The 17432-nt window shown below is 32.1% G+C and overlaps 1 protein-coding gene across 1 annotated transcript; it reads left to right on the top strand.

Moving 5' to 3' along the window:
- The first annotated feature begins 3972 nt into the window (after nucleotides 1-3972).
- Nucleotides 3973-13733, top strand: LOC134273134 (neuronal acetylcholine receptor subunit alpha-10-like). The gene is made up of 6 exons (XM_062755310.1): nucleotides 3973-4073; nucleotides 7796-7956; nucleotides 9366-9410; nucleotides 10519-10628; nucleotides 11177-11712; nucleotides 12580-13733. Exons 1-6 carry the CDS (start codon nucleotides 4001-4003, stop codon nucleotides 13155-13157), a joined length of 1503 nt encoding a protein of 500 aa, XP_062611294.1. The 5' UTR covers nucleotides 3973-4000; the 3' UTR covers nucleotides 13158-13733.
- Nucleotides 13734-17432: the final 3699 nt, after the last annotated feature.

Raw genomic sequence — 17432 nt, 5'->3', positions numbered from 1 at the left:
GATCATGGCCTATGTTTGCGTCTTTTTCAAAAGTTTGACTCAGTGCGGCGAACGAACATTTAACCCGAGCATACCGGTCACAACGAACGCCCAACCAATAGACTACTGTGATGATATATCCTTGTTTACATATATCGACGACGTATTGTTAATCAACAATGGTAATTTCCATTCCTATGTTGATACGATATATTCTGGTGAGCACGAGATAAAGGAAACCACAGAGTCTGACACATCTGTTTCATACTTTGATATTTTACTTGAAAAAGACGTTAATGGTTATCTAACAACCAAGCTCTATGATAAAGGTGATGACTTTAACTTTTGTATCATCGACCTCCCTTATGCAGCAAAATACCTTCATCACCTTTATACGGACTTTTTAATCTCAGTTCATTCGATATGCAAGAGGATGCTCTACGTATGAACAATTTCTAAAACGAGGTGAATTATTGACAAACAAGTTGATGAAACAAGAATATCAGTAGTCTCGTTTAAAGTGATAATTTCGTAAGTTCTTGGTCGATACAATGACCTTGTCAGCAAATACAATTTCTCATTCATTGAGTCAAATACTGACTGACGTTTTTCATACTTATTGTAAGTCCATTATTTATACACTGAATTGACAACCTATTTTTTTCGTTATTTCCTGATAATGACAAGTAGCACACGGCGGGTGTGACCGGTCAACAGGGGATGCTTAGTCCTACGTGGCACCTGATACCACCTCTCATGATTCAGAGATCCGTGTTTCCTCTGCTTCAATTTTTTATTGTTTTATGGACTTTGATATTGAATATTGTTCGTTATCTCCATACCCTTCATTACAATCAATATTGTTTAAAGGATTTTTTTGGATAGATCACTGTTAATCAATATTGTTTAAAGGATTTTTTTTGGATAGATCACTGTTGGCTTTCTTCACCCTTTTCACTTTAATCTTTCTCTAAGCTGTTCAAATTGAAACAATTGTTATGTTTTATTCAAAAGATGTGAAACGGGAAGGACAAGGGTATTGAAATTTGATCAATTTCTTTATCCCACTTCTTATTTTTTGGAGGTCTGTGTTTGCTCTGATCCTATTTTAAATTGTTCAATGGAATTTTGAGCTTGAATACTGTTCGTTATGTCCATATATTTCATTGATATAAATGTCATCAGACTCAGAATTATCAAATCAAAAAGTATGCGAATAGAGCACGTTTAATTATAAATAAAACAATTAGACAAAAGTACAAAGCTTAGTTAGTTTGATTAGATATTGACTTTGTGTAACTGTTGCACATGTTACCGTAGTTTTGTCAGCATACTCGACTGCATTTTGTTGATTTATTTTCTACATTATCAAATTTTGCTGACAGCATTGACCCGTTCAACAGATGTAAGTAGATATTTGTAGTTTTATTTACCCGGCCAAATTTTATTTCAATCGAAATCGTTAGTTGATATAAAGAACATCCTTCAATTGGTGTTAAGCTTTTTCATATAAAAAGTAAATCCTATGTCTTAACGTATTTTTTTGCGTCAATATAACATTATTTCAGAAAAGAAATTAAAATTCGGAAAATTATGATAATATTTTCAATTGTATTAAAATGTCTTATAGTTAATGCAAAAGGACATGACCAAAGAAGATTGTATATGAAAGATGATGGAACCTTTTGCATAGATTTTTTTTTTCAAATTATCAAGCAATCACTCATAATTTTATGTAATTTTTCTTTAGATTATTATGTTATTTTATATTGTAAAAGAAACGACATAAATTTCTATCGGTACGAGGACAATTGAACAGAGTCCAATTGAGAAAGGTGTATGTTCACGTAAATTGTCAGATAAGGTATCAGAAAAGCAAGAAGCATTAAAAGATGTGGAAGTTATCAAAGAAAGTTAGACATAATCCTTAGATCGTTTTCCTTGCGTTTACGTATGGACATATTATTTATTCGTTTTGAGCCTAGACGAGGATAAACAGAACGCCCTGCTTATTTCCCTTTCATCATGTTTATTTTATAGATAATTATATTTATGACAAACTCGAAGTTATTAAAAAAGAAAACCCCAAACAAAACTCTCCTATCAAAATAGTACACACAAACACACACAGAGAGAGAGAGAGAGAGAGAGAGAGAGAGAGAGAGAGAGAGAGAGAGAGAGCGCAAGTTGTTACGGTTATCTTTTAAGCAATATTGTTACGTTTATGCTCAGACATTTCATTTTATTAAATTCTATATGGTTTAAACACTTACTGTCATTACATAGAGAACACCCTGTATAATAATACACTTTATAAGGAAAGTTATATTCTCATATGATATATAAAAATATTATTTCTCTATTATCCACTTTAAGGTAGTCCGATCCGCAGGTTTATAAAATTAGCAATTAAGTAATCGAAAATACTCATAAAAATATCTCTGAATCCACAAAGTTATGTAAATTTATCCACAGTATTTCTTTAAAGTTAAAGATTAAAGTTAATCATAATATATAGGGGAAATAGTCAAATCTCTAATATTTTTGCAGAAAAAGCGAATTGGAATATCAGCAATGCATTTTCTAATTACAAATTGATCAGCAAACATATTCTAGGTTAAAAACGATAGGTATCAAGGCATTCAGAAAAAATTGTCATGAATTCTATACTTATGTGGTACATTTCATGTTTTTTGCCATCTATTTTCGTCATGTATTCTATAAAACATAGTGTAAAAGGCTTTTGCTATCATTGCAAGACGCCACAAATCACGTCTTATTTCATATCATGCTAACAAGCATTGGTATCTTAGGCTTAATTTAAGAAAATATTATTTCTCTAAAACTTATTTTTTTTCCCTTTATAAGGTACAAATATCAACTTTTATCAGACCTTTTCTATGACTTCTAAAAACCTTAAATCTTATCAAGATGAAGAAAATGAAAATTGTTGCATGAAAAACTTTCATTTTCAAGCTTCATTTTGATGCATTTTTAAATTAAATATTAATTTTTGGAGTTATTCTTCCTGGCTGAGGATCGGATATCCTTAATTATCTTGTTAAGTTTGAACTTAGCTCTTAAATTTCTTTTATGAATTTGGTTTATGAACTATAGGTTTCTTATTATGATAGGTTTCTTAGGTACCTAATGAAGGATATTAAATAGATCCTGCAATAATTGTATTAAAACAGACTTCTTCATTGCATTGAATATATTCAGCTTCATACAGATAGGAGCATTAAAATTTTATTTGTTAATATTTTGTCAGTTGTATGGAATGTTATGTTTATCTTTTGTTTGTAATACAAATGGCTTAAAAATACCGTTAGGGCTAAACAGTTATTCGAAGTAGATTTTAAATAATTAAAGTAATGTAAATGTAATGTAAATCGGGGATATTTTTACTGCACTATGAAAACATAACGGAATTTATTTTGTAAACACTTTAAGGTGTGTGAAATGTCAGAGTGTACCCAATCTCAATAAACCTACTTTGAATGAAAACATTTCTCAGCTTCTTTCAAGAGTTCTAGAAGTTTTAACATTTCTTGTCATCCTGAACTCCTACAGAATTATTAAATTATCTCAACTTCAAAACTTCAGCTATGGAACTATACTTTATAGTATGCAATACCAAGAACATCTTTATTATCAAGTACGACGGATATGATAGGCACTTGAAAAGAGTTTGAAATAATTTCTTTCCAGTTCAACCTTTCAAATCCACAGAATAAAAACATAGGTAATGATTGCATTATAAAAAGCGCCATGATAACTTCAATACTACATGTAGTTTATAATTTTAAAAAAGGCAAACTTTCAAATTAATTTCCTTTGAACGTGGAAATTTACCCGAAATTAAGATTAGGGGTGAACTCATGTGCCATGTACGAGAGTGAATACAGAGCAGCAAACAAGTTGACGAATACAATGAAAAACAAACACTTTTCGATCTTTTTTGTATCCGATAAAATTTTATCTTCTATATTTTTTTTCAGATACTGTCCTTTTCGAATGAATGACAGAGATGTCGTCAATTTGTGTTTTGGCCTTTATATTGTGTTGTATGTGCCTGCTGGATACGTATGCAGGTAAGATTATTTGGTTGCAAAGTATTTTTGCAAGAAAGCAAAGTTTTAGAAAGGCAATATCACAGATTCTCTATGCTATTTTTTATTATTATTATTATTATTATTGAGGTTCACAATGTTGTTTAAACACAAAAGCAATACGATGCACTTGGATGCATATGAATTTCAAACAAGTCCAATCTGTAAATTATAAAGACTATCTTTACATTTCCAAAAATAACACAAAAATTCACATCCTCATTAATTTTAAGAGTGTTTTCTTCAAACTCTCTAAATTAATTTAAACATATAATTTTAAAGTCGAAGACAAACATATCTATATTTTTTTAAAATGCAATTATTGTAATAAAAATGAGTGTTCCATATAGCTGGCCATGTACATTCTGATATCTCATAACTTTTTGTTTTATTTACAATTTATTTGGAATTTGTTCCTTTAAGGTCTTTTTAAAAACAAATCTGACAATTTTATAGGAATAGACCATTTAAAGGAAAAATGAGATTCTGAAACAGAAAATATAAAAATGAAACACATTAAACACCGTAGGCCAGACTTATTCTTGGAGCTAGGAGCGTTTAGACATGCAACAAACATATTTTTGTTATGTAATTCAATAGGCATCATAGCAAAGGCTATTAATTCTCTCAGAACTCCAGATGGAATTTACTGTCAAGATGATTTGATATTTTTCCTATTGCGTTTCTATAATGAAGGATATAGACGGAAAAGAGGGATCCTTAAAAATACGTTTGGGAAGTCCAATTACAACAACTCAGCTTAATTTTAAGAATTATATTGAATTAAGTTCGGCCTATCTCTTGAATATATAGCGCACTATATGATAGTTCTTACCAAAGGATGCCATAAAAAAGGGCTTGATTATAGATTTTATTCGACTCAACTAACCAAATAATTGATATATTTTTCAAAGAGTATTTGAAACCCTCATTGTTTTATTCCTAATTTTATCTCATATGTGTTGGTGATACAGGCCGTTGGATAAACTTATGCTTTATCCACGGGTAGATGCTTTATCAATAGCACTTCCGGTTTTAACACGACCCCTCGCTTCAAGATTTTATTTCATTGAAACTTTTATTTTTGAAAATTATTGCCCTTATAAAATGAATGATACAGGGCAATAATATCGTTAAAAGCAAGAAAAAGACTCGCATATGTCAAAGAAGTGTCTTATTTTATCAAGGAACCTGTATTGACTACTTGAAGACAGATGTTAGGCCTACCCCCCACCCTTTAAATTGTTTTGGGAAAAAGAAGGTCTAAAGACTAGCAGTTAAGTTGTTGTTATAAGATTTCTTAAACAACTTCAATAATGCTTTCTTATATTATACCACGTATGCCTACCTAGTACATGTAATGTAGGTGTAACTTACCATGGATCAACAATGAATCTACAAGTAGACCCCTAGCCTTGCCTATTTTGTATTGCCATCGTCCAAAGAGTTCCTTTTCACGATCCTATGGTCCTTACAACTTTCAGTCAGAATAGTTCGTTTGATGTAAAGCTCTAGCAATTGTCACATAATGTTTCAAAAGACACAGATAGCAAAAATTTTAACTTTTTTACTTTCTTTCGAGGCATGTCAACATCAACGGTGCTACGTCATCAAGTTATACGTCATCAATTTGAATTGGCAATCATTCATGTAGTTTCGCAGGGGAAGTCTCAATGTTCTGTTAAAACGAAAGTCGTATGAGATTTATAGAACATCTATAATCATGATAATTGTGTGATTTGATATTGGCTTTATCCAACTCATTGAAATGGTGTATATTCGCTCGGCAAGCCTCGCGAATATATACACCATTTCAACTCGTTGGATAAAGCCAATATCAAATCACACAATATAGATATCCTCTATTTATCCCATGGATATTAGAATTGAATATGTTTATATCCCACAGTCATGACGTCACAATAAGCTTACCGTGAGAGTGATTAAGGTCATATGCAACGTTTCAAGAAATTCTTAATTTAAATGAAGTTCTACTTAGATGTTCTGAGACATTGTGACATTGAGACAAAAATGGATTCTAATAAAATAACGATGTAAAACATTGATAGTGATGTATAAAACATGGGATAAAACGAATATCCCATAATTTGTGGTTGGATATGACTTTTATCCAACTCGTCTTGTGTTTTTATCAGTTTGCCATGCAAGACCATAAAATTAACACAACTCGTTAGATAAAAACTAAAACTAGGCTACAAACCTAGGAGTATTAAGCATATAACGCATTTAAGAGTCATTATTTTGAAATGTTAAAAAGGTTAATGTTAATATGATTTATATAGGATCTCCCATGATTTGTTGTTGGATATAGTTTATATCTTACGAGTTCTGTGAATTTTATTCCATGCAGAGTCTTGTATGGCGAGGTGAAAAAAACACGACGAGTTGCATAAAAGTCATGTCCAATCACAAATCATAGGAGATTATATGTATATGCTTAAGGACATAAGGATTTTTATACACATAAACCCTGGTCTTAACCAATCGGTGTAGAAACTAGAATATCTTTTTAGTTTCAAATTCAAAGTACTCGTGTATAGAAAATGTAACAATTACTTTGTGCTTGTATCATAAAGTTGTTCGAGCAATTAAAATGGAAATTGTTTTACATCAGTGTAATAAACTATGCCCTAGAAGTAGAAAACAAACTGAACAATAGCCATTTTTATGTCAACATGCCCCAAAAATATATAGTTATGATTTTGCATACTGTATTTTCGTTTTAGTCGCTTAAAACATGATATATTGTATGCCCAGAATACATTCATTGTTTCACCATTTATGATGTAGAATCATACTAGTAGAGGTAAATTGATAATGCATTAATATTTATCACAAAGAAATGGTAATCAGATATCGGAATCAGATTACTACTTAACCTGTTGTTGCTGTCTGATATCTTTTTTGATATTGTTGTAGATGTGATTTTATGATCTCCTCAGCCTATTGTTGCTGTCTGATATTTTTGTAATATTGTTTGTAGATGTGATTTGAATGAACTCCTCAGCCTGTTGTTGCTGTCTGATATTTTTTTTTGTAGATGTGATTTGAATGAACTCCTCAGCCTGTTGTTGCTGTCTGATATTTTTGTTTGTAGATGTGATTTGAATGAACTCCTCAGCCTATTGTTGCTGTCTGATATTTTTGTTTGTAGATGTGATTTGAATGAACTCCTCGGCCTATTGTTGCTGTCTGTTATCTTTGTTATATTGTTTGTAGATGTGATTTGTATGAACTCCTCAGCCTATTGTTGCTGTCTGATATTTTTGTTTGTAGATGTGATTTGTATGAACTCCTCAGCCTATTGTTGCTGTCTGATATTTTTGTTTGTAGATGTGATTTGTATGAACTCCTCAGCCTATTGTTGCTGTCTGTTATCTTTGTTTGTAGATGTGATTTGTATGAACTCCTCAGCCTATTGTTGCTGTCTGATATTTTTGTTTGTAGATGTGATTTGTATGAACTCCTCAGCCTATTGTTGCTGTCTGATATTTTTGTTTGTAGATGTGATTTGTATGAACTCCTCAGCCTATTGTTGCTGTCTGTTATCTTTGTTATATTGTTTGTAGATGTGATTTGTATGAACTCCTCAGCCTATTGTTGCTGTCTGATATTTTTGTTTGTAGATGTGATTTGTATGAACTCCTCAGCCTATTGTTGCTGTCTGATATTTTTGTTTGTAGATGTGATTTGTATGAATACCTCCCGATCTCAGATGACAGACGAGCAGCGGTTATATAAGAAGCTGATGTATAATTACGATAGAAACACGAGACCCGTGTACAACGCCTCTCATTCCGTCCACGTCAACATCAGCATATCACTGACCCAAATATTCGACCTGGTGAGTTAACATCAGCATTTAACTGAGCTAGATATTCGACCTGGTGAGTGAATATCAGCATTTAACTAAGCTAGATATTCGACCTGGTGAGTTAACATCCGCATATCACTAACACAGATATTCGACCTGGTGAGTTAACATCAGCATTTAACTGACCTAGATATTCGACCTGGTGAGTTAACATCAGCATATCACTGACCTAGATGTCCGAGCTGGTGAGTTAATATCAGTATATCACTGACCCAGATATTCGACATATTTGTGAGCACAAATAAAAAGAGTGTTTCAATCAAGCTGTTAAAATATTGAAATAAGAGAAAGGATTTAAAACAGTGGAAAAAGATTATGACAGCTTCTTAAATGTTGACAAAATATTATACAAGTATTAAAAGTGCATAGTTGAATTGAAAACCATTACCAGAAAACCAGAGCCAGAATTTTGAATAGGCAAGGAGAATGATAGAAGATAGTTATTAACAGAGGAAGCAGAAATCAACGATAAAAAACAAAGATATTTGTTACCATTGATAGAAAAATGATTATACAGCCCTTACATCACTTCTTGATACAACAGATTAAAACAAGCCTCCAAGAGGCATTCTCAACATGAGTGGTCAAGCAAATGCTATGTACATATGCTATTAATTTTTTCAATTGGTCGGGAGGCTTCATTAATGATTTGTTTAGGTTCTTTGATTATGATTTTTCCTACTTGCACAACACTTCTGCATTTATATTTAGTTACTCTAATTGCATGAACATGCTGATAATTATATGATAATCAAACAATAGTACAACAATGCCTTCTACCGTGTAGTCGTATGTTTCCTTTTTGTTATAACCTAATATTAAACAAAACATGCATAGAAAGCATAATATTAAATAGGGTAGATTTCTCTTTTATTGTTTTATGTATGTTTTGTATCTCGTATAAAAGTCATTTTACTTGCACAGCCAATATGTTAAAATTTCCCATCTAAACAATGATAAAGTTATCCAACTCTTCATTCCTGAAAATTTTGAAGTGAATGCCTTTTTAATAACATAAATGATCAAAATCATACTTGTCTATAACTGAAATAGCTATCGTATCATATTAACTTCTCTTTCGGTTTCAATCACGAAATTGAAGCCTTTGATGGTCAAACATGTTAAGTTTAATAGATGGTAGTTGGCAAAAAGTAACAATTATAATCCAGTTTGGTTTGCCCTGTTTGAGCTGATTGTGGCTCAACATATGGAAAAACTTCTTGTTATTTTTGGCACCGATAAAGAAATCTCATATTAATACACTTAAAGTTCTTGATTTAAGCGGTGTTTCATGCACTTTAGGGGATAATTGTTTTCCAGATTCTCTTGGAGAATGAAATAACAAGATGGTCCTCTAACATGTACTTTCATTTTTGTAGGATGAGAAAAATCAAGTTCTGACTACCAACATCTGGTTGGATCAGGTAATATGTTAACCGTAACATGTAGTTGATTCAAATTTTAGAATTTCATCATAAAATACATTATTGTGCATCATTATGTACGTACAAATACTGATTGTATTTGAAGAAAAACTTTCATGCCAAAAAATTTTGGCGCTGCAAAGATTGACAATGGTTTTTGCTGGTGAAAATTTTCCCTGTTACTAGTACCGTCAAGTACAATGAAGCAGTTATTATTAAATTATACTTAATGATTCATTAAAATACTTATAAAGTCAAAATGGGCAAGTTATCTTTTTTGCAGCTGCTTCATTAAATTTAAACTTTTCCGAATTTTATTTTCTTTAGAACCATTGAGCAATTGTAACCAAACTTGGCACAGAGTATTCTTGGGTACAGGGTATCTGGTTTTTTTCAACTGAAGGGGGCGATGTTTTATATATAGTGAAAATTCCTTTTTGGTTATAACCTAATATTTATTAAAAAAAAATATGTAACCATAATATTTAGTTACATGTAGGAGAAATTTCATGTAGTATAGATTTATGTTTGTTCAAACCATAACCTTCGGGGGTTGAGTGAGGCCACTGGGCGTTCAAAGATTTACATAGGAATAAATAGGGAAAAAAATCTTTTTTTTAAGAACATAAATACTCCTATGGAAGCAATCTCAGATTCAAATGTGTTAAAATCACATTGCCTGGAGACGCTTTAAAAATCTTTTTAAGAACAAGAAATTCATGCATGATTAGGCATATTCCCTTGGAAGCACTCAGATTCAAGTGTGTCTAAATTACATTACCTGGGGAAGAGTTAATTGTTGCTGAGGGTAGGGTTGGGCTAAAGTATATAATATATATAATATAATAATTTTGCCTAGGAATGTGCATGCTGTACATGGATAAGACCTGTTGAAGTCCTTGGGCCTCTTGTTTTTATTGAGGCAGTAATTATTATTTGTATACGGATTCTATATAACTTAAATTAGAATAACATGTCATTCCATGTATTTTTTATATAACACAAAAAGGATGAACGAGAATTTGACCTGGAAAACAGCAGATTATATAATAAAATAACAACACTATTATATTTAAATGACCTAGCATTACATTAATGTAAATTACAGGAGTGGGTGGATGGGAAGTTGAGCTGGGACCCAGCTGATTATAACAATCTGACAGTGCTTCGTATTCCGTGTACCAACATCTGGTTACCTGATATAGTCCTCTACAACAGGTGAGCCAAACATACCTTATGTCCTTCTACAACAGGTGAGACAAACATACCTTATGTTCCTCTACAACAGGTGAGACAAACATACATTATGTTCCTCTACAACAGGTGAGCCAAACATACCTTATGTTCCTCTACAACAGGTGAGCCAAACATACTTTATGTTCCTCTACAACAGGTGAGCCAAACATACCATAAGAGTTTGAAGTATATTTCTTGCTTAAACATAACCCTATGTATATGTATGTATTGTTTAATTAATGGCAAGCTATTTAATAGAACATGTTAAAAGAATTGCTTTTTTGTATTGCTTTAGAGTATCTAAATGAACAGAAATTTCTTGAATTCTAAAACTGATTGTCCGACAGAGTAATTTAATTTTAAAATATGAATTTGAACATTGACAAATAGCACTTCAAGTGACATATTAATGATACTATAATCTTAGTCGCTTATGAATATTTCAAAATACAATGATAAAACCAGATCCCTCAAATAGTACCATATAAGTAAAAGCATTTGCAAATGTAAATGATTATGTCTACCTTCAGTGCTGAGGACTACACAAATGGGTATATGGAGGCGCTGGCGATGGTGTCACATGACGGACAGGTCTTCTGGCCACCAATCGTCAAGTTCCGCAGCACGTGCGAAATCGACATCACCTATTACCCGTTCGACGATCAACTTTGTAAGATGAAGTTTGGGAGTTGGGCCTACGACGGGTCACAGGTCGATGTTTTTAATACAACCAAGGGAGTAGATTTGACAAACTTTGTGCTCAATGGTGAATGGGAATTATTAGGTGTCAAGTCTATACGTCACAATATTCGCTACCCATGCTGCTCAGAAATGTTCCCGGATGTGACGTTTTGGATCCACATCAAGCGTCGCACGCTTTATTACACGTATAACGTCATCATTCCTTGTGTTATGTTATCTGTTTTGACGATGGTAGGATTTTGGATCCGCCCCGAAAGTGGCGAGAAAGTATCGCTAGGGCTCACCGTCCTCTTGGCATTCTCTGTCTTTATGTTACTTATTGCAGAAAACATGCCAGCCACTTCTAACTTTGTCCCATTGATAGGTATGCTTTTACATAAGCAGAACACTTATTGATAATATTCTAATTTGATTAATTATTTAATTTTATTGATAATATTCTGAATTTCAGAAGTAAGTTCTTTTAATAATTTCAATGTAATTAGGGTTTAAGATTTTATGGCGACTTCTTATACTCTGCACATAAAGCAAAGTTCATATGAGGATAGCCGACTTATTCAGAGGAATGTTTCAAAAGTATCACGAAGGAATGGCGGATGCGGCTCGTGCTCCAATGACAATATTATCACTGCAATTATCTTGTATTGCCTTTGATTTCAAGCCATCCGCGGAATTCTAGATATTACATTCCTCGGTGATTGTCCTATTTATTGAATACAGCTTGATTTTCTGCTTTTGCAAGTTAAGAACCACAAAACACGGAAAGCTTGTCTATCCATCTTTATTTTGTTATTACAAAGCAATGGTTCGATTTCCTCGCAATGAAGAATATATTTCCTGAATTTCTCAATGAACACTAAGCACAGCATTCATCATTCAGATCATTACCCAACTATTTTACTCAATAATTCAAATTACTTTCTCATTTAATTCATCAAAGTCAATTTCAATCACATGCCTTGCAAGTTGGTCTTATTGTGTCGTAAAATAATCAAGAAAAGGGAATTAGCTACAAAAAAAAATAGACAAGTGGACAGTGCAAGATTTTTCGTTGGCAGCTTACATGTACATAATTTGCTTAAAAATATTTGAACTAACTACTTTTAATGGGGATTTTATATGCATAGTGATGGTAAAAATATGTTTAATTGGAAAAAATATTAAATAATCTGAGAATTGTTGATTAAAATTAAAACATGTAGTTTTACACTTTTTCTCTCAATTACATTAGGTATTTATCTTACAACGGTGATGTCTCTCACATCATTCTCCGTCATCATGGCTGTTGTGACGTCAAACATTAACGTCAGAGGATTCAAAGAGGTGGATCTTCCGAGATGGTTTCGTAAATTAGTTCTATTTTGTGCAAAAATGAACTGTATGAAACTGACCTATGTAAAAGACACAGATTATCGAGCGAGAGATGATGAACATGCAAAAGAAAAATATTATCAGATGCACACGACATTCTCAAATGACTCAGGTTGTGCTTTGATTGACTACGAGAACAACAGCACGAAACAAAAGTGTGAAATGAACAATGCTGGTCACGTGAGAGAAGTGGAACTCGGCAGCGACTCATGGGTCACCAGGGAGATTCTGTCTCGTCTGCAGATGTTAGTGGATAAGGAGGATGAGAAGGAGAGGTCGGACTTGTTGTGTAAGCGGTGGATGGAGGCAGCAGAAGTGATTGACAGGTGCTTGTTCTGGGTGTTTATCTTCGGTACCTTGTTATCTACCATCATTCTGCTGATGGTTATTCCAACAGTTCGTCCCTTTGATCGGCACGGCCCGGAGTTTGCTACGTGAGACTTGTGAAATACTTTAATAAAGCACGCACAGTGCTTGGACCTAAGTGCTAGACAACATGTCTCATCAAATGATATATGAAACCTGCACTCAAATGATATGAAAGAAAGGATGACATTTTTCAAGATGCAACGGAAGACCATATTTTAAATGTACATCATAATTTCGGGGTTAGTGGACGATTAACAGTTTGTCATTACAAAAAGAGAATTGTAGCATCTCGTTACCATGCAAACTGAAGAAGCGTAATTCTGGTCTAATTGCATAACAATTAAATGACATTGCTGCTACACAGAAAATGACTGTTATATAAGCCTTGTTTTACTTTTTATCTATAAAATGTGTAAAACTGGGCAAAATACAGCATACATATTACTTTAATTTTATGCATTTAGTAAAACTATATAGAGATACTCAAATGTTTGTTTAGTATGAAATGTATTTTACAAGTGGGATGGGAATTTGAGGTATACTTTTACGAGTGTGAAGCTTCTGAATATTTTATTTTAACAGATTTATATTTTATTTTTTGTTATAACAAATAACATGTTACGAAATTGTTAAAACAGATTACTAAATTTTATAACAGATAAGGAATTTGTTAATACTCCTCTGACAGAGGTTAGAACTGCCAAAGTTTCTCCAAAATTTGTTAAAATCCTTTTTCACAGTCTCGCAATATCATTCATGATGTCACAACATATGACGTTCTTTTACACAGTGACAAAATATCACTTTTACTTAATAAAATCATACAGTATTTTGGTATTGAAAATATAACACATTACCTCATTATTTTAAGATTTTAAGAGTTAAAAAGGTTAGCACTGGTCATTTGTCAGCAGTAATGTACAAAGTATATATTTACTTTTTTTGCTAAATAGAAATATATATTTTTTAGTGTAAAGTGTTACTTTTAGACCATCTGTAGTCAGCAAACTCTTATGTAGAAAGGGATAAAGTTTATTTTCTTATTTGAACAGAAATTAGTTCTTTTATCCAAGAATACACTAGTTCATATCAGGGCTTAAATGTTATGTTGATATTACATGTATGAAGTTAACTATCGAAAATATTTATACATGATTGTGTAAACTAGTCAACTGTCAACTAATGTGTTTGATTCTGCTCAAATAAACAAGAAATAAAGTAAAACATGGACAAAATGACCAAATATGGAAAAGGTTATATTATCAGTCATTTAAATGGCAGATATACATCTATTATGATATTCAATTTCCTGTTTTAAGCATAATTTGTCAAACTGTTTAGCAATATGATCTTGAATTGCAAACACTTTTTAATGCTTCTAGGTTTGCAAACATTATTTTTAATATGTCTCTCAGTGATACATCTGTGTATATATATTTCAGGTCATCAAACATTGTACATGTAGTGAAAATTCATGTAATTATAACGATAATGGAATGCCAAAATAGTTCTTTCAAAAAAATAATGGTGAACAATAGGTTAAAATGTATCTTAAAACTGAATCATAACTTTTTATCGGTGCTTTTAATATTTTCAGAACATGTATCGACAAGCATGTTTAATGTGCACTTAATATGCATTTTTATTTTTGATTTTAAATGTATTCATCATTATTTAATTCTTCGAAAAGAAACAAATTAAAATTCATGAAAATAATTAAAGTTATATACGTATATCAACAGTATTTGTAAAGTGACCTATATATTAACAGTATCTGTCCCATGATAGCCACAGCTAAAAAAAAGTATTGACAGAATTTTGTTTATCGCATTGCAAATTGCATGAAAGGTATTACTGTATCAATAAGATTTTTTGCGGAGTTGTTTTAATGAAACTTGATTTCAGTAAGAGAACATCATTCTATTGTAATTGAAAATGCTACTTAATGCATTGTAATAAACTTCATAGATAATTAAAGTCACTTTTTATTTTTCTCTATTTATCATTCTAAAGGATCGCAAACCTACAGGTAAATTATATTGTCCATTTCGCTCTGTCCTTGTAAATACCTTTGTACAAATTTTAAATAACTATTTGTATTTTAGATCTTGTTTCAATTAAAACTGTGAAATTTTGTATCCACACCAACCTTTGCAAGAAATCATTATTGTCATTACAAATTATATTGCAAATTTAATGATGATGAAGAAAATGAACAAGATCGATCAGGAAAAAGACCCCAATCAATATAAATCTGTAAAGAGGTAATTTTACACGGAAATCCCCGGAAATTTTGTCGGTTGGATCGTGTGCCTAGGAGGAATTAGCATCCCTGTTGACGGGTCACTTCCGCTGTGACCACATGTTGATTGTTAGGTAGGGGATGCTCACTCCTCCATGGTACCTGATCCCTCCTATGATGATTTACAGGTCCATGTTTGCCCCGCTCCTATTTTGCAATGCTTAATGGACTTTTGACTTTGAATACTCTTCGTTATATTTCCATATTCCATTTACAAGTCAGACAGACACTACGTTGTCTATATCGGCGTTAATTAAATCAAAAGCCAAACATGAATCAGCCAAAGTAAGGTTATATGATTGCTATCAACTTATATAGACCAAAGAATTTACGTAATGCCGACTTGCAATGAGAAATATATGTATAAAGTGAAGAGAAGTCGTAATCTCTGAGATATTTTATAGAATCCACATCTGATTTTCAGTACTTCTGAATATTTTGTACCACAGTTGAAGAACCTAAGTAAGAATCAGCTTAAATTTGGCTACTTCACATCGTTAATTTCAAGGGTACCGAGTACAATTTGAGGAGGTTGGCTCCTGTCATCAAAGGTATTGAGAATTTATTGTCAAGTATAGTTTTGATTCTACACATATATTTTAATAAAATTTTTAAAGAAAAATGGGGTTCAGTATGCAACTTTCAGCACAATGAAGTCATCAGTATGACCTTTTGTCAGTGTAATTACGTCTAACATATCAATCAATTCTTCAGAGTCTTTCCTGGATATTTCTTATCCAAATGAATTATTGGAATAAACAGTCTTATTTCATCTTGAATATGGTCACATATAAATTAATTTGTGACAACAAAATTGCTTCAAATTACTTCACAGAGTCAATTATTTGACCTTTCTAGCATTAAAAATTTTTGAAAGCAATAAAATCATTTGAAAGTACTGTCATTTTTCTGACTTTAAGCTGAATGGTTAAAATTATTTTATAATAAAATAAAATAAAAAGTGAGGGTCCGTGATTTAATTATTACTATATAACTAAATACACATGTAGAGTTAATTTTAAGCTAAACTGAACTGTTTTTTTTTTATTCGGACTTTCACGAAATTATTTGATATATATGCCAAATATGATGATAGAATTTGTGACAGCTAATTAAATTTATAGTATAGGAGCCGTATAGAACATTTTAAAACATTATGAGTAAAGACTGCATGTAAAATAGAAATCCAAACTTAACAAATATACTGCATACTTCGAATAAGATTTTTCTTCTAGAAATCATTCAGCACAAAAAATATAGAGGTCAAGCCAAAAACTATGCAACCTATTTGGTGCGAAAACATAACGAACATAATTTACTGCAAACAGTTGCTAGTATTTATTAAATGGTATTTGCAGTTTCATTTCGGATGAGACCGTGTAAGCCGAGGGAAAAGATCCTTGCTGCTAAATTGCCCTGAGTGCCAAGCATAGGACAAAGTCAGTTCTCTACCGGCAAAAGTGGCGTCTCCATATGAGTGAAAAATTCTCCAGAGAGACGTTAAACAACATACAAATAAGCAAACTCTTAATATGATTTTAAATAACCATAACATAAACACTGTTTAAGTGACAGAAAATTTGTACTATCAAAATTCGGTCCACGTATTTCAAACAATGCTTTTGTTAAAACATACGACTTTTCAACTTTATACACATCCATTCTCCCCAATAAATTACAGTCCAGGCCTTTTGATATCATTGATAGCTGCTTTTAAAGTAAAAATAAAACTCGTAAATTTACTTTCCTGGCCATTGGTCATTTGCAAAATTATTTTGTTAAAACACATTCTGATTGCACACACAAGTATACTCTGAAGCTAACATCTAAAAGATGCTCGAGTTTCTGATTGAAAATATCTATGTGGTTTTTGGAGACCGGGTCTTCCAACAATTTATTTGAATTCCCATGGGTACCAATTGCGCTCCGTTATAAGCAACCCTATTTTTATATTCATATGAGGCAGAATTTGTGCAAAATCTTATGTGTGAAAAGAAAAAAAACACTTGCTGTGGCCTTCAGCTCGACATTTAGATATATCG

The sequence above is a fragment of the Saccostrea cucullata genome, unplaced genomic scaffold, assembly GCF_032062105.1.
Source record: "Saccostrea cucullata isolate Sc308-1 unplaced genomic scaffold, CSIRO_AGI_Scuc_v1 ctg668, whole genome shotgun sequence".
Classification (NCBI taxonomy): Eukaryota; Metazoa; Mollusca; class Bivalvia; order Ostreida; family Ostreidae; genus Saccostrea; species Saccostrea cuccullata.
This window is presented reverse-complemented; position numbering and strand designations above follow the sequence as displayed.

Coding starts and splice junctions, on each gene's coding strand:
- LOC134273134 (XM_062755310.1), top strand. CDS start 4,001: ATGACAGAGATGTCGTCAATTTGTGTTTTGGCCTTTATATTGTGTTGT. Junction 7,957..9,365: donor TGACCCAAATATTCGACCTG/GTGAGTTAACAT, acceptor TCATTTTTGTAG/GATGAGAAAAATCAAGTTCT. Junction 11,713..12,579: donor TAACTTTGTCCCATTGATAG/GTATGCTTTTAC, acceptor CAATTACATTAG/GTATTTATCTTACAACGGTG.